This window comes from Pteropus alecto, unplaced genomic scaffold (assembly GCF_000325575.1).
Source record: "Pteropus alecto unplaced genomic scaffold, ASM32557v1 scaffold146, whole genome shotgun sequence".
Lineage (NCBI taxonomy): Eukaryota > Metazoa > Chordata > Mammalia > Chiroptera > Pteropodidae > Pteropus > Pteropus alecto.
Window position 1 is genome coordinate 5594768 of NW_006442107.1, and position 18699 is coordinate 5613466.

General features: G+C 34.8%; 1 protein-coding gene and 1 pseudogene across 8 annotated transcripts in view; both read left to right on the forward strand.

Annotated features, from left to right (window-relative positions):
• HDHD2 (haloacid dehalogenase like hydrolase domain containing 2) overlaps nt 1-18699 on the forward strand; it is a 34046-nt gene that overhangs the window by 3405 nt on the left and 11942 nt on the right. For 5 of the 8 annotated variants that reach the window (XR_003042582.1, XM_006919923.3, XM_015595740.2 and 2 more), the window contains 3 exons: nt 6960-7070; nt 9604-9812; nt 14592-14676. Coding sequence is in view for 7 of the 8 variants with exons in the window: in XM_006919923.3 (XP_006919985.1) it covers nt 6970-7070; nt 9604-9812; nt 14592-14676 (395 nt within the window). In the remaining variant the exon portion in view is untranslated. Of the gene's footprint in view, nt 1-4701; nt 4825-5177; nt 5266-6959; nt 7108-9603; nt 9813-14591; nt 14677-18699 lie in introns of those variants that run through there. The other 3 variants (XM_025038621.1, XM_015595737.2, XM_025038622.1) reach the window with 3 other exon arrangements.
• Nucleotides 6053-6171, forward strand: LOC112469457 (annotated as a pseudogene).

Sequence of the window (18699 nt, forward strand, 5' to 3'; positions counted from 1 at the left end):
CAAACTTGTTTCCCCTCTCAGGTAGGTAATAGTTGATGCTATTTGCTGATGTAATCTTCCATATAAAGATCACAATAAAGTTTAGAAATAGAATAAAAATGAGGTCTGTTACAAGAGAGGATTTTGCAATTTAATCTCGATTAACCAAAACTTTTAATATCTTTTTTTGCCTCTGCACTCCCCCCCGCCCCGCCCACGCCCTGGGGCCCCATGCAGGTACATTATAAAAGACAAACAGAACCAGGGGTTTATTTAAAAATCAAAATATTTTGAGGATGGAATTTGTTATACTAAGAATATAATAATTATCTAGACTAATTTAGTTTTTTATAACTATTAAATGTTTGAAAAATGACTGTCCAAAATGTAACAAGACTATTATGAAATAAGTCATCTACACAAGAATATAAAAACACATGTAAGTTTTTAATAATTTTAATAGAATAAAAAACATCCATACACCCACTGTAGGTCAGGAAGACCTTAGAGGCTCCCTTTGTGTGCTTCTGCTTTGCATCTCATTCCTTTCCCCTGGAGGAGTCACTCTTCTGACCCGTGTGATAATCATTCCCTTGCTTCTCTGCAGTTTTATCACCTATGCATGCATCCCTATTTCTGAATGCTATAATATGAAACCATATTGTATGTAGTCCTTCGTGACTTGCTTCTTTCACTCTATAGTAGATTTCGGAGAGTTATCTAGGATGATGTTTGTAAATGTAGTTTATTTCCACTGGTTTTTGTATTCTGTGTATGAATTTATTTATAGCACAATTTGTTTACTCATTCTGCTATTGAGGGACATTTGTATTGTTTCCAGTTTCTGGCCATTACAAACAGTTCTGCTGTGGACATTTTTGTTCATGTCTAATGGTACAGTGTGAAAGAATCTTTTGGGTATAATACTTAGGAATAGAATTGCTGGGTTGTAGAGTATGGTGATTCTAGACTAGTTTCCAGAATGATCTTACTGGTTTATTCTCTCACAAGCCACATATGGGAGTTCCTGTTAAAAACTTTTGATATTTTCAAGGTTAAATTTTGCCAATGTGTTGGTGCAGCGGTCTCTTTCTGCTTTAAATTTGCATTTTCCTGATTACCAGTGAGTTTTGAACATCTTCATTTGTTTATTTGCTAGTCAGATTTGTTCTTTTGTAAAGGATATGTTGAGATTCTATGCCATTTTTCTACTGGGTTGTTTGTATTTTTCTTAATATTTATAGTTTCTATTTCCTGGATTCTTGTCCTTTCTCACATGTGTTGGAAGTTTGTTTTCCACTCTCCTTTTTTTTTTTATTCTGTCTTTCTAGTACTTTAAAAATATAGTTGAATTTATCTATATTTTCCTTTCTGGTTTGTGCTTTTTATTTCTTGTTTAAGAAAGCTGTTCGTGTCTTTTAGTTATGGAGATACTTTCCTATTTAAAAGTTTTACAGTTTTGTAATAAACATATGGTTGTTTGATCTACCTGGTAAAAAAAATTATATGCTGTGATACAAGAATCCAGTTTCATTTTTTCTCTATAGTTATTCAGTTGTTCTAGCGCTATTTTTTTGACCACTTCATTCTTTCTTCACTGATCTGAAACACTACCTCTGCCGTATTATCAATGTTCTACACATTGGGATGGGGGGGCAGTTCTTTCTCTGGGTTCTCTCTTTTGTTCCAATGATCAGTTTGTCTCTTTATATGCTAAAATCATGACATCTTAATTAATTACAAGACCAATGTGAAATCCATGGTTAGCTTAGTATATATACAATGGATAGATGCAGAAATAATTACAGATATGTGTGTATGCATGCACCTAGCTCTGTCTGCTGAGAGGGCCTAGAGACAATGATGTCCCAGTAGCAACGAGCACTCCCAGTGCTCAGATCTTGGTTTCTAAGTACTGTTCTCTAATAAAAGGAACCAAGGCTCCTTGGAAAAATGGCTGATTCTAGGGCTGGAGCAGGGAAAGTTCGAGATGAACCTGGAACATCTTGTAGTTCCAGAAGGCAAGTAAATACTGAAAAAACAAAAGGATGGAGGCACAGGAGCCAACCTGAAAGACCTCTCAATTGCCAGAGCTAGAGTAATTTGAGCAACAAAGGAGCATAGTATTGGTTTATAGTTCAAAGAATAAATAAATGTCTGTGAGCCCATACTGGTAATATAAATAAGTGATCAAATAAATAAATGGAGAAGAGACAAATCTCTCTTACAGAAGAATTCTAAATAATAGAATGAGGGTATTCCCCCTCCAGGAGGTAGAGCTTAGTTCTTCTCTACCCCTTATAGTGACTTATTTCTAAGAATAAAATATGGGAAGAGCAGAATAGCAACTGTGGCGAAACCTAACAGTTATTTAACTAGCCTCTGTTAATGGTCATTTAGATTGTTTCTAATCTTTTTCTGTTTTAATTTAGCAATAAGTTTTAAAAAATGCAACAGAACCAAGTTGGATTTGGGCAGGATTGGTTCAACATTAATTGACCGCATTAACAACTTAAAGGGGAAAAAATATCTTATGGAAAAAGTAGTAGTTAAAATCCAATAGCAATTTATGACAAAAATTCTTAGCAAACTGGCACTAGAAGAGAACTTCCTTAACAGGCTAAAATAGCTACAAAGAATCCTACAACAAGAATACGTATGGTTAAATATTGAGAGCATTCCCTTTAAAATCAGGAACAAGATTAGGATGCATGCTATCACTACTTCTATTTAATTATAATGGAGTTCCTAACCAGAGCACTAATGTGAGAAGAGAAAATAAGAAAGAAGGCTTGGAAGAAAGAAACAGAATTGTCATTTGCAGTTGATAATTGTCATCTTAGAAAACACAGGAGAATCTACAAGCTAATTATTAGAATTAATAAGAACGTTTAGAATGGTTAAAAGATATGACAAAAAAATTTACTTTAATACACCAACACCAAACTGTTAGAAAAAGTAATTTAAAATAAAATAACATTTACTATAGCAATGATAGAGCTATGTCTCCACATATATGGAAGACATCTTTATGTAGATATTTATAAAACTATAATTAAACAGAGAAATGTACCATATTGCTGGATAGGAAGATGCAATATAATACTCATCTCAGTTCTCCTAAGATTATTCTATAGATTCAATGCAATTCTAGTCAGAATCCCAAAAGGTGTATTTTTGTTTTTGTTTTGATGGAAAATGACATGCATCAACAGGTTCAGGATTTGTTTTTGGAAATGGTAGTGGCTGAATTCCAAAACTGTTCTGTATGTATTGCAGTATGGAGCAAATGAGTAAATATATTGTTGATACTTTAAAAATTGTGGTTCTCAAATGGGAGAAAAGAGAAATGAATATGGAATGGAGGAGAGGAAGAACCCTGTGGTGTTTGGAATTGGAAGTGTTATGAATTGATTTAAAAAATATATACATTTTTTAGTGCTACAGTTCTTTTTGTCCTTCATATATATCCTATTGAAGGATTAGAGTCGAGTTCTCTGTGCAGAAGTTGTCTTAACTAGATTAGTTTGTTTCTACTTCCATTTCAAGACTGGCTTAATTTAAATTTGATTATTTAAACCATTAACATGATTCAAAGTCAAAACTAAAAGCATGGGCAAATGAGCCACTTCTCAGTGCCTGAATTTCCTCATCTGGGTGTGATTGCTTAGAAGTTTCAATAAGTTGATAAAGACTGCAGAGCACTTAGCATGGTGCCAAACACATACAACATCCAATAAATGTGAGCTGTTCCAGCTTTTCTCCTTTCTCAATGGATTCCTCCCAGTCGCTTCTCTTGCTCCTTACTTTTTCTGGTCTCTGACCGGGGCTATACATTGTGAGAAGCAGATGGGTAGCTGTTACATAGTAATGAGTGTATATCACTCTAGGCAGTGCTTTTCACTGCTAGGCAGTCTCCTTAACTCACAGAACCTTCACAGCCCCGCAGGGTATTTATCATTATTCTTCTCCTTTTACAGATGAGGAAATGGAGGCTTAAGATGATGAATGCAGTCCGCCAAGTTTACTCAGCTGACCCTGGATCTATCTGACTTTCATTTCCTGGCCCCACTTCTCCCACCTTCTGCATCTCCCTCACTTAGGCTCTAGGTTCTAGCTTGCTGAGGGGAAGCCTGTGCTTGGGTTTGGGAAGCATGTATAAGGAAAAGAGCAGGTCTGGGCCTTCTTGACTGATGGGCTCCCTGGGTCCAGCAGGAACATCATCTCTTCCCTCCCTAGTCCAGACCATGCCGTCAGTTCTCTCCAGTATGTGCAGTTGCATATCCACTATACATGCTAATCTGCAGCCAGCACTTGCCATAAGTTTGCTTCAGTTCTGGGATTCAGCGTGGGTTTATTTATTTTTTATATTTATACCTTGTGTGCAGAGATGGCCGATTTGGAGTGGAAGCAGGGTCTGAGAAATGGAAGGAGCAAAGGAACTAAAAGCTAGAAGCTGGAAAAGAATTCAGGAGTCATCTTTGCCTCCTGAAAGGAATGCACCTAAGAGAGATTAACAGGTGGAAGAAGTGGACAATCTAGAGCAGTGGTCCCCAACATTTTTGGCACCAGGGACCGGTGCTCCTATGAGAATCTAATGCCCGATGATTTGAGGTAGAACTGAGGCGGTGATGCTAGCGCTGGGGAGCGGCTGCAAATACAGACGAAGCTTCACTGCTTGCCTGCCTCTCACCTCCTGCTGTTTTTCCCTATTCCTAACAGGCTACTGGTCTGCGACCCAGGGGTTGAAGACCCCTGATCTAGAGTATTCCTGGCAACTTTGGGAGATGAGCCAGCAGGGGTTAGCAGGCCCATGTTGAAGAGGGGAAAAAATCAAGGCCCCAGGTACATTGTACACGGTACATTGATTCTTTCAGCCCAGATCTCCCGACTGTAGGCAAGAGAAAAAGATCGAGGCTTCATCTTGCTTCCCTGCCCTGCCCCACATATTGAAGAGCAAATTGGGACCAGAAAGCGTAAGGTACTTGGCCAAGGTCACATAATGAATTTGAGGCAGAACTAGGACCACCACCTGCTGACTGCGTCTCAAACTCTCATGATTGCATTTCATAAGGAGCTAGCTGAGAAGGAGGTATCTTCCCCCACCCATCATTTGTCTCAAAGTAACATGCTATAAACCACCAGAAACCTCTTCTTGGGGGTCTCCACAGATTATTAGTAATTGCTTACTTCCATCTCCTCAGGTTCTTTCCCTTTTTCCTCTGCTTCTCACTTTAAAGGAGATGGCTCTTCCAGCTCTGCTATCACATCTGGGCTCGATACATAGTAAGTGCTCAGTAAACATTTGCCTAAGGAAGGTACCAATGAGTGGGGCAACTTGGCAATATCGTGTAAGGCTGCAGATGAGTACACACCCTCAGACCAGCAAGACCCCAGAGAAATGTTCACACCCATGTCCACGGGGGAGACATGTACAAGGATGTTCAAAGAAGCACTCTTTGTTAAAATAAAATGTGCAAAATAACCTAAATCTCCATGATTAAGAGAACAGATAAAGTGTATAACCATACCATGGAATACCATGAAACAGTGAAAATGAATGAATATTGACTACATGTGTTAAGATGGGTACATCTCACAAATATAATGTGGCGTGGTAAAGCAAGTCGCCAAGTATAGAAATAATAACATTAATACAAAGCTTTCAACATCTCAAAATCAGGATAGTAGCTGCCTTGGGGAGAAGAAGAGGAATGGGATCAGAAAGGATACACAGAGGGCTCCAGCTCCACCAGTGTTGTTTTATTTCTAAAGTTGAGTGACAGGTAAAGGTGGTGGTTGTATTATCCTTGATACCTTTTTGTATGTCTGAAATATTTTGTTATTAAAAAAAATGGAAATAAATGAATACATTTTAAAAAACTTTAAAATGAAATCCCATCCTCTTGAGCGTCAATACTATTCTTACCCACTCCTCTATTATCTTTAAACCATACCTTATACTCCACTGTATACAGTATATAATTCATAAATTTTAAAGGGAAAATATGCAAAAGGAGAGTTGCACATTATGAGGTAAGGACAATATTGCCAGACTTCAAAATCACCATGTGTCTACAGCCATGCCACCCTGAACAAGCTGGATCCTGTCTGATCTGGGAAGCTAAGCAGGGTTGGGCCTAGTTAGTACTTGGATGGGAGACCACCTAGAAAGACCAGGTATTGTAGGTGTAAAAAGAATAAAAAATAAGAGATCGTAAGCTGACAAAGTCCTTGCAATCTGTGTGGTCAACCAAGGGTTGCCTCGCCTAAAAATAAATAAATAAATAAATGAATAAAATTACTGTGTGACTTTGACCTGTAAATACTATTAGCGCTTTGGCCATATATGCCATTTCAGGATATAATAGTGGAGGTGAGTGATTAGAACATTTTCATCATATCCAAAGATGAAAAAAAATTTGCCAATGATTTAGTGCTTCCATTCTTCCATCCATTCTTCGGAGTACATTATTTAAAAATAACAAATGAATAAAATTGCTGTGTGACTTTGACCTGTAAATACTATCAGCGCTTTGGCCATATATGCCATTTCAGGATATAATAGTGGAGGTGAGTGATTAGAACATTTTCATCATATCCAAAGATGAAAAAAAATTTGCCAATGATTTAGTGCTTCCATTCTTCCATCCATTCTTCGGAGTACATTATTTAAAAATAACAAATGAATAAATTGTTTCACCAAAGAGTTATTTTAAGAAACTTGAAAGTAAGTAGTAACTTCTCTTTTTATTAACTTTTTCCCTTATAGTTTTAATTCAATATTTTTTTAAAATCGAGCATTATGAAAGTTTTATGAAGCAAATTTTGATTTTTAAAAATCTATTTTTCCCCAAAAGAAGCAGCTTAACACTAAGCAGTATGTTTCTGGATATGAATGATATTTTTAAAGACTTACCGGTTTTTAATGGTCCATTGTTTCCTAAACTGTATTTTTAATTTCATTTGCTCTCTCCTAGGGAATGAGGGATGGCAGCACGCCGCGCGTTAAAAGCTGTTTTGGTAGATCTCAATGGCACACTTCACATTGAAGATGCAGCTGTGCCAGGCGCACAGGAAGCTCTTAAAAGGCAAGCTATTCTCCAGGTTCAGCTGACAAATATGTTTGTAAGTGCCATTTTACCAAGGCAGATCATTAGCTAAATGGATGGCCTTAAGATGGCATTTCACCAGCTTACCATACATATAGAAACTGCCTTGGGTTTAGCTAGATGTCTATATGGTAATATCCTCCACACATTGTTCTCTAATCCTGTATTAGATTTGGCCTTTTGATCTAATCTTTTTGTGTGTGTGTCTCTTTTTCTGAGTCAGTAATGTAAATTTGTGAATGAAAACTCAGGATTCTAGAATATAGAATAAAGAGCATTGGAAAAATCACAAATGAATCCTGGAATCACAAAGTGAAACACACACATACACAAAGGCATAGGCACTCTGCCTTCACCTAAGATCTAGCACTGAGTGTGCTGCTGCTCAGGTGAAATTTAATTTAAGGGACTTGAAATTTTAGAATTATTTTCATCAACTAAATTTAATGCTTTCGAAGGTTAGAGACTGTCTTATGTTTTTGATCTGTCAACCATACTACTTAACATGTCTAGGTGCAAACCAGGAGTACATAGTATAAGCTTGTTAAAGTAAACTGAATGTGAATGTTTGCTTCTGAGTGTTTTGAAAAGAATACTCATCAGTACCACAGAACTAATAATCAGTTTTAATTAATCTCCATCCTAAAATAATTTAGATAAGTTTTCAGTCAACAAAACTTAGCATGTGGTGCTTATTATTTTCCAACTTAAAATATTCATAGTGTGCTGTTATTCAAAAAATCCAGTGACTAGTTTCATAGTGCCAGGTGTTTGGGCAAAAGATTGACGTACTTTGCATTCTCTCAGGGAGCTTACTTTCCATTTAAGGAATCAACAAATATAAAGAGACTTGTATATCTGTTGGAAGGCACCAGTTGTAAACTATCAGTTTAGTTAGGAGTCATGATGTTCACTTATAGGTGGACAACATGTTGTTTAAAGCCAAAGGAAAGTCAGTTCCACAGTTGGACTTTCTCTGGACTCCTTGACACTCATTTAGGCCTTCTCAAGGAAAGGATGCCTGCTGATCATCTGTTGCTCTTCCGTTGGACAGAAACTTTTATCGCTCTAATGATCAGCTTTCTACTTTGGATTGAAAGAAATATATTTTTATTTCTGATAAACAATGAATGAAATCTCTAAGTAGCTCTGTAACTATAAGCTTACCATTCTGGAGGGACAGGAGCCCACAAATTGTACTGGTGGGTTTCCATCCCAGAGAAATCACTATACTGTCACTGCTGGTTTGAGTTTTTATAGAAATGAACGGATTAAGGGAAGTCGAGGCACCAGTAAAAAGAAAAAAGTTTTTAAAAAAATTCTCATTAAGAATGATGCGGCTATTTCAGTACTTAAAATTATTCATTTTTAGGATAGTCAATTGAAATAATCAATTTCTTTTGAGAGGTAAACACCAGATTTAATGTGTTTTTCAGAAAAGGTACCACACATAAAATTTAGAAGTAATCATTATAACAGTGAACTGTTTAATCATACAATTTAATTAACGTTTTTTGAGTAAATACTTAAAAAAATCTCTTTTCTGTTTTATTTGCTTGCTCATTTTAAATTGTGGTTAGTGCTTTTACATTTTGTATCTATTTAGGCTACACAAAATAAAAAGCAACAAGGGATTAATATAAAATTTTAAATTATAACTAAATTAAAATTATTTCTAGATTTTGGATTAAAACACTATAGGACCAAGAAAATAATATTTATTTTTAAAGGAAGCTAGACTATCATGAATTCTTACTCTGATACCTGATTGCCAGTTTAGGTTCCAAAAGCAGATAAAAAAAATCAAAACAATCTTGTATGGAACCATTAATGGAGAAAACACAGTTCATTTAAAAAAAAAAAAAAATGGAATGTTTCTCTGAGCTGTCCAGGTAGATTCTGTTTATGAATATAGTATCACATTAGGGCTTAGCCAGTCTCTAATTGGCTAAGAAGAAGGAAAAGCACCCTGAGCTATCCTCTGTTCTCTTTGTATAGGAGATCAGGTCCTATATCAGGACATAGATTGGAGTTCTCGTCTCACCTTTACTGCTGAGCAAGTCACTTAGCTCCTCTAGGCCTCAGTTTTCTCATCTTTAAGAAGAGTGGGTTGCACTGGTAGATAATCTCTTAAGATAACTTTCACATCTCATATTCAGTGAGTACAGTGATTACTAAGCTTTGTTGTTGTTGTTTTTTTTTTCACTTATTTGGTAAAATTCAATAAAACTTCAGTAAAATGCAGTAAAATTTGGTTTAAGTATAGAAGGGCCTCAAAAAGGTAGACACAGCTTTTACAATTTGACTGTAGCCTTTGGAGATGAAGCAGCCCACAGGGTATGGAGAATTTGTAAGCAATTCTGATTAGATTACAAAAAAAAGATTATTGGCCATAAAAACATTTACTCGGTGACTTCATTTTCTGACCTTTGGCAAGGGCTACCAAATTAGGAAGTTTTAAGGAGCTAGAATGGAAAAATTGACTGTTGACATCTGAATTTTACTTTTCCAGGTTACGTGGTACTTCTGTACTGGTTAGGTTTGTGACCAATACAACCAAAGAGAGCAAGCAAGACTTACTGGAAAGGTTGAAAAAATTGGAATTTGATATCTCTGAAGATGAAATATTCACTTCTCTGACTGCAGCCAGAAATTTAGTAGAGCAGAAACAAGTCCGGCCCATGCTGCTAGTTGATGACCGGGCACTGCCTGATTTCAAAGGTAGGGGAAATTTGGGAAGATGTAGAAATTTGGTCTTTATATCTGCTTATAGAATCATTCTTAAAACTAGATGTTTAGAAATATTTATTTAGATTTTCTGTTATTTTGAAATGGTCAACAGATAGTTCGAATCTAAATTGGTATTTCTCAAACGTGTTCTGACCGCATACCACAATAAGTCAAGTACTTTACATAGTAACTTAATGTATATATATGTTTATTATATATGCTAAACAACATTTACTTTTACTGTATGAGAAGGACTTTATTTTCTGTTTGATTTACTTGTTTGTTTGATTTTGATGCTGCTTAGGGCCCTCCAAATTAGTTTTACAGTCTGTTAAGAGATCATGACACACAGTTTGAAAAAGTCAAAATTGCTTTGAGTATTATAATTTCATATTAATTTTACTAAGTTCATTAAATGAGATAAACCAAGAGCTCCATGTTTAAAAATAGATGTCATTCTGTACAGTATGAAATTTTTGCTATGACTGAAATATTTTCAATCAAAAGAAAATAAAACTTTTCCCTTTGCAAAAATGAACAGATGTTGGGAAAATATCCTAGTTTTATGAAGCTTTGCTCCATTGTTTTGTAGATGATACCCAGAGTGAAATGGCACAATATAGAAAAATTGGTATAAATATATCATAAAACCACGTGATGGCTTTACAAATAATGTTCAGCATGGATACACAGTTGGACATAACCTCAGAACTTGTACTATCAAGAAACACACTAGTGTATCAATCAGAATTATTCGTAAGAAACAAATGAATTTTGGCTGTATTAAACAAAAAATAAGTTTATTAAAAGAATTTGAGTGCTGACAGTAGTATAAAATGCTACAGTTCCTATGGAGAGGAATTTGGTAATATAGCTAGCAAATTGCATACAAATTGCATACAAAGCAGTACTGTCACTTGTAGGAATCTGTCCCCAACATATAGTTATAAAAATACATGACGTGAGCAAGGTTATTCATTATGGCCTTATTGCTAATAATAAGAGTTTGGAAACAACCCGAATGATCATTAGAAAGGACTGACTAAACTATGATATTTTGATATATCCACAAAATGGAATGCTTTGTAGCTGGAAAATAAGTAGTGACAAAAAATTTCATCCCTGTTAAGGAGAGCGCTCCATGGGATATATTAAGTGAAAAGAATAAAATTCAGAAAACCATACAAGTTTTCTGTGTAAGAATATGTGAGGGAATGGATATACATATCCATATATATCCGTATATATTCCTTATGTTTGTAAAAGGAAGCTGAAGAAGGATAAATGAAAAAAACAATAAAAATGGTTATTTAAAGAGGGAGGTAGGGAGATTGAGGAGAGGGTCAGGAAAGGAGATTTCTTAACAAGTAATTTGTTACATAGTTTTCTCTTTGGAACTATATAAATATTTTACTTATTTAAAAGACAATTAAAAAATAAAAAGCAAACCAGATTGTGAAAACTAAAAAGAGATTGAAATAAATGAGCTAAACTATCAAGTTGGTGATATAACTACTCAGGGTAAAGAATTATTTCAAATGACTTTAAAATATAGTATTTTGACTATTCGTTCTGATTAGATTACAAAAAAGATTAGTGGGATAAATTCTAAGGATCAAGGAGCTGCAAGGAAATCTTAAACAACATTCAGTAGGTTAGTGTTAATTAGTAATGTTGGTATTGTTGTTTAAAAATTATACATATGATCAAACAAAGTAGTAATTATGATAGTGTTGTTAAGATCCAAGATTTTAAGTGTAAGTGAAAAGACACACAAATAGAAAAATCAAATTAGTTAATTAAAAGCTGTGTGTGATTAATTTTGAATTGACAATATCAAGATCAACTCCCTGTTTGCTTAAAAAATAAATATTATTTAGATCTTCCACTGAAAAGGCCTAGAAATAATGACAACCCAGTGGTCAGCCTGCGAGGTCTACTGCCATTTCTCACTTTAGTTCCTTGGAGTAATGGCTAATTCCAGATTTGGGCAGACATTGTACAAAATGAGTCTGGGATAGCTAACTGTGTTAGCAAGGAAGCTATTGAGGACGAATGAGGTCAGATCTAAAGGACACTGGGGCCAATTGGAAGGGGTAATTTGAGCATTAAAAAGAATAATGATTGAATGGATTGCAACACATCATATATACAAAAAGCCATGGGTTCAAAATGACACAGCCCCACAAAACTCATTGGTCACTATTGGAGGCGCTTAGGGCAGTAATTCATTATCTTGAAAATGGATAAATTAAGGGAGTTAAAACAAGCATTTATCCTGCTTTTTCTATTTGAACTATATTTTAGAGTAAACAAATATTTGATGAGAGTAAATTCTTTACAGAATTCCAGCTAGTAAATGCAAAAAGAATGGCAAAATTAGAAATCGCCATTGGGAAGCCCTAATGAAATAGGCAACATCATCAATAGATTTTGAACACATTAGGGTTGATGGGGAACTTCAAAATGGAAGAACTTAAACCCGTTGATCAGTCTTGACATCACTAGAAGTAGAACAAACAGAATTTTTGTGCTTCTTAATGTGATATGATAGGAAATTTATAGTATTGCCTATGAAATAATCTTGCCAAAAATCAAATCTGAATCTATGAAGATCTAATTACCAGTTTTTAGGAAAAATAAAGGTAAAGGAACAAATTAAATAATATTACAAGCAATCAGCCAAATCCAGAATGTGGACCCTTTTCCAGGACCTTTTCTAATTGCTCCAATAAGTAGAGAACAGTCCTGTTACAGGATACGTAAGACATAACAATCAAATGTACTATATGGACTTTTTTGGATGCCCATTACATATCAGATATAAAAAGACATTTTGAGACATTTGTGGAAATTCAGAAGTGATATTAAAAATTACTAACTTTGTTGGTATAGTAATGTTAAGTTGGTTTTTAAGTCTTTATCAGTTAAGGATACATAATGAAATATGAAGGAGTTAAATGACATGATATCTATGATTTGCTTTAAAAAGACTTCAGAAAATTATAGGTAAGGTTGGCAAAATGTTGATGGTTGCTAAAGCTTGGGTGATGCATACATCAGGGCTCATACTAGTCTTTTATATATTTCTGAAAATTTCTATGACAAAAACAAAAGGCTGTTTGGGTAGCCCATAGAACTGACAAGGAGAGCTGGAGTGTTAGTCTTAGGGGCTGTGCAGCCAGGAACAGTATGCAGTAGCGTGCCACAGAACTGCTCAGGTGCCAGTGATGTCTGTGCTGAACACTGAACTCTGCTTGCCCTGTTGACCCCAATGAAACTGGAGATTGGATGCTCCAGCTAGCACTGCTGCCCCAGAGTCTGAGGCTGTCACTGTCACCTCTTCCAGAGGAGATTCTCCTTGCTTCTTTCTGTTACTAGTTCCCAGTTCAGACACCCGTGGGTGTTACTGATTAGTAGAGTTTCTGTCTCATGCTAGCACACATGGCTGCAAGAGAGGCTGGAAAAGAAAGTATCTGGTGTTTTCAGCCTCTATAATAAGAGGGATAGCTTTGCCTCTCACCAAGCCTTAGGAGCTAGTGAATTCCCTAAGTATGAGATCAGTATTCAGAAATTAGGCAACCAAAAATAATGACAGATGTACTCTATAATCAATGTATTTGTGTTTCTGGGTTTTCTGAAGTACTACAGAACAATATTTTAACCAGATTTTTCCATTTTGACTTTATTTGAAGAAAGTCAAGATTCTAATTGTATCAGCAATGAGTTTGAGTTGGGATTTATAAGCAGAGTCCCTGGTATGTAAGAAATCTTTGTCATTCAGTTCAAGACAATCCTCGTAACATCTTATATACGTGAAAATACCCAAAGTAAATGGGTTTTTGAAAGGAATAGAAATATCTTTGCTACTGTTTAATATCTTTGCTAGTGATAGATGGAGATAATAATAAAAAAAAAAAACCACACAAAAACTCCAACTCTTACTGTATTCAGTAATTTTATTTTCTTCTTTCAACATACCAATTTTTACTCATGGCTGCTGGTAAGGAGGAAATTAGAAATCTTGGTTAACTCCATTCCCCATTTCATCCCTTCACATTTTGGTAGAATTGATAGTGATAAATGCTTAAAGACAGGCAGTAAGAGAGACAAAAGAATTGTCATATGGATAATCTAAAGAATCTTTAGTCAGATTTTTAATAACTGTGATAGTGAATGTACTTGTTTGGGTGTCATTGCTGAAAAGTCCAATTATGAGGTTCCAAGGCCTTAAAATATGCTTAAGTTATAGAGTAATATCTGTGACACTAAAAGTAGATGAGGCATTTTGTCAAAATTATAGGCTCTACAGTGCATTCATATTTATCAAGAATGCGTTAACCTCAGCTGTGTCCATTAGAGAGTCTAATTTCCCTTGCCTCTTAGATTTTCATTCCTTCATCAGTTCCTATTGATCTGATAGCTCCCAGGGAACTCGTGGCTGTTCTTGTTGATTGTAATCAGTAAAGCTTTTTGAACTTAGAAATTACTTGTTTGAGAACATCAGGTTACAAATTTTAATTCAGATATTCTAGTTACTGAGTAGCTGTAAAACTGTGCAAAAGAAATACGCGAAAATACTAGGAGACCTTTTTCTTTCTTTTAAGTATTATTCTATTTCCAAAGTACACTGGACAGGATAATCTCTTAAACTTCATATTGTGACTACAGCAAAAATTTGTACTTGATTGGCAAAAACTAATTTGTTATAAAATATGACATTACTTTTAATTGCATTTTTCAACACTTACATATTTTTTTCATTCCCAGGAATACAAACAAGTGATCCTAATGCTGTGGTTATAGGATTGGCGCCAGAACATTTTCATTATCAAATTCTGAATCAAGCATTCCGGTAAGTCTCTAGCAATTTATTTTTCATCTGATCATATACTCCCCTACTTCCCTTCTTGAGTCATTGTTATGTAAGATTATAAATGTTTTGCTTTCTGGCTACCTAGATTGTATGTGAGGACAGACATCTTCAAGATCACTTCAAGGTCTACATCAAATAATATTTATTACTGTCTTGCCTAGTTTTTAAAAAATGATCAGTATGTTAAAATGTGATCTTTGGGGTTTTTCCAGTTTATAGAATCACTATTCTATAAATTGCACCTCCGAAAGCTAGCAGTTTTATCTTTTATTATCACTCCTGTGATTCTCCACTGACTGTGCTAATCTGATGAAAAATAGCATTCAAGCTAATACACCAAAAACAATAAACGTGATTTTTCCCCTAGTTGAGATTCCAGGCTATGGAAAAAGCCTAACAAACTTGACCACACTTTCAAAGAAATTATTTAGTGAGTGATAATGGTAGTCTGAACTGGGATATTGGCAGTACGGATGAAGGAAACCAGATTCGGGTAGCATCAGTATGACTTAATGGATGACTGGGGTTCAGAAGGTGACGAAGGACAGTGAGTCAAGGCGGACATCGGATTTCTAACTTAGGCACATGTACTAGAGAACACTCCCTGTGTGGGGTTCAGGAAGTGATAAGTTTAGTTTGGGGCTATTTGGCCTATGGGATATCTAAGTGGAGATATTCCAGTGGCTGTTGGTAGAAATTTAGGAGAAACACAAGTAACACATAAATGTTATAAATCTTCAGTTGTATGTGCATTTTACTTTTATGAACTTTTTGCTGCTGCTTCCAAAAGGAGGACTGCATACAGGTTCTCATACTTTCTAAGATAAATTGAATCAGAATTTACTTGCACGTGACTTTTTCCCTTGGATTTTTCATTTTTTATCTTGCCTTTCACTTCTTACCAAACCACTAAACAGTATGATTTGTCTTTGGATTTATGACTACTTCAAAATATAGGGATATGTTAAACTAGCTTTAAAAAGTTTTTTTTTTAATAGCTTGATAAATTTTTGGTATTTTAACTGCAAGAAATGCTGTGAAAACATTTTCTTATTAGTACAAAGATCTTCAAGAATCATTCTAACTTATACTTGATATAGAATTCATTTCTTGATATAAATGTCCGAAAATCAGAATATTGGAAACTAAAACTCACTACATGGCTCAGCACATTATTTACTGTTGATCATGAAAATAGCCATCGTCATATACAGTCTATGTGGCCAGAAATAGCACCTTTTCCCCCTGTGTGCACATTAATTTTAGATCCTCAGTTAATGGAAACTATTGCTACTTAATGTACTTAGTCATTGTGATAGTCAAGCCTTTGTTTAAAACTAACAAACTTGCTTTTTATAGTTGTTCAGTATCCATTTCCTGTAGTTATTACCTGGAAGTCCACTGCTATGCCAGATTGCGTGAAGAGGTATGGGTGGGGCGAGAGGAGGTTATATGGTGTTAAATTTTCTTTTGCTTCACCTACTTCAATTATTCTACTGTAGCTTCTTGAGGTGGGTGGTGAAGGGGTGATTATCTCACCTGCTCTTTAAGTAAGGCTTACAACTATAACAGAATCAGTTTTCATTTGAAATAGAGAACCTGCTATAATTTCTTCTAAATTTACCTCTGCTACCTTTTATTCATTTCTTTAACCACAGAATTCAAGGTATTGATTGATTTTAGTTGGTAATTTGGGAAGGACATATTTAATAGGCCTCTGTCTTAGATGAATACTAGACTCAGTAATAAAAATGTATGTTGACATAATACTGACTTTATAATTCCTCGGATGCTGTCTAATTAGTACACTTCCCTAACCATATTGATTTTTTTAAACACTACATTTTAAAGCATTACAGTGCACTTATAGGTCAACTCTAATTTCACAAATGCACTTAACAGCTGGGTGGAGAGTTAACAGAAGGATTTTAGGTCTTGCCCTTCTTTGCATATTGATGTCTCCACAGGGACTATGCCTTCCAACCAATGGCTACAGCTGTTTGGATTGTGAGTGGCAAATACAGAGGTCTCAAATGAACCACCGATTAGTTAAATTACTCTTCAGGTTGATAATGAGAATAAACATTGGATTTTAAACCTGTCACATAGCTGCCTTGAATACCAGCTTCAGGGGCATATTGTCTTCATGCACATATATTAGCCTTCCACATTACACTGACTTATTTGCTATCTTTCAAATGTAGGCCCCCAAAAATGCATATAGTACAGTCTGGCGACAAACGAGTCTTAAATGTCTGAATAAAATTGAGAACACCGTATTTTAAATAATTGATTTTAGAGAAGACTATGAACTAGTTATAGAGCGTAGACATGATTTGGAGGTTTGGATTCTAGAAAACATTTAAATCCTGAGAGCAATTGCTAGCTTTTTTCTTTTACCTACTAGTAAAAGATACAAAGAATAATATAACAAACACCCATATGCCTATCAAGTGGTTTAAGAAATACAAATTATCACATATTTGATATCCCGTGCATATCCCTTCCCAATTTTATCACCCAAGACCCAAAAGTAATCAGGATTCTGAATTTTGTGTTTATTTTTTGCATGCATATCTTTATACCATAAGACATACACTTTACATTATATAGACAGTATGTATAGTATTATTACATTATGTATAGTATTATTTTGTGTGTTTTTAAACTTTATCAATTTGCTTTCTTCCTTTGTAATATTGTATAATTTGATCGATATGAATATTCATAGCTCCAGTTTATTCATTTTCACAGCTGTAGTTCTAGATTGTAGCAAAGTCTTTTTTCATCTTCTGACCTGAGTTAAAAACCCAAAGCTTAAGCATTTTAGTAATGGACCAATTATAATTAAATTTAATGATCTCTGTGAGGAGGAAGGCTACCTGGGCAAGCAGATTACTTAATCTAATTTGAACTTAGCATTAACAAGACTGAAAAATATCTAAGCACAAAAGTAATATGTCTTCATTGTGGAAAATTTTTCATACTTTCAAAAAAGAAAAAAGAAATTACCTGTAATCCTTCCACATAGCTAGTTTATTTATTTCTCTGCACATATATATTTAGACAAAAATGAGAATGCATATATACTGTGCTTATATACTGTGTGGTAATTTTCTTTTTAAAAACCCAACAATATGTTGTGCATGGTTTTCCATATTCTTAAATATTCTTCTAAAACATGGTTGATTCCCACAGTATAAACTGCTTTAAGTAGTACAATAAGTTGTGTAGCCAAATGTTTCCTGTCTTTGAGTATTTCCAGGTTTTTAAAGTTAGTTGTTTTTATTTCATTATTTTTTTTTATTATGGTGACGTTGGTTAACGAAATCCAGTTAAGTTTCAAGTGTACAATTCGACAGTAAGGCATATATATATTGCATTTTGTGTTCACCACCCATAGTTAGATTTCTTACTATCAACATGTATTTGACGGTTTTTACCCAATCTACTTCCCACCGCCCTCCCCCCATCCTCTGGTAACCACTAGTTTATTGTCCATGTCCGTGAGTCTCTGTCCAGTTTGTTTGTTGCTTTTAGGTTTATATCCCACACATAAGTGATATCATGTGGTTAAAGTTAGTTTTTATTAAAAAAAAAAAAAAAAAAAAAAAAACACAAAAAAAACTCCTAAGAAGGTTGGTTAAGCAATATGTATATTTGTTCCTTAAGATTTTTTTCCAGAAGTATACTTGCTAGAACAGAGGAAATTTGGGAGAAAACTGCATGGAATTGCTTAACATAGGAAAAGTTAAAGTTTTTAAATAATAATTAAGAGCCACTGTTCTCCAGCTTCTGGAGGAGTTTATTAAAATGTCATTGTATCTGAAGATAAGTGGCATCATAACTTTCACATTTAAATGCAGAGGTGGAAGGCTCCTTAAGAATCGTCTTTTGAAGCTTCAAAATGACTTAATTTTGGAGTTAATGACTTATTTCCTATAATTGTTACAAGGTACAATCCTCCAAAAACAAGGTAGAATCCTCCAAAAGACTTAGAGA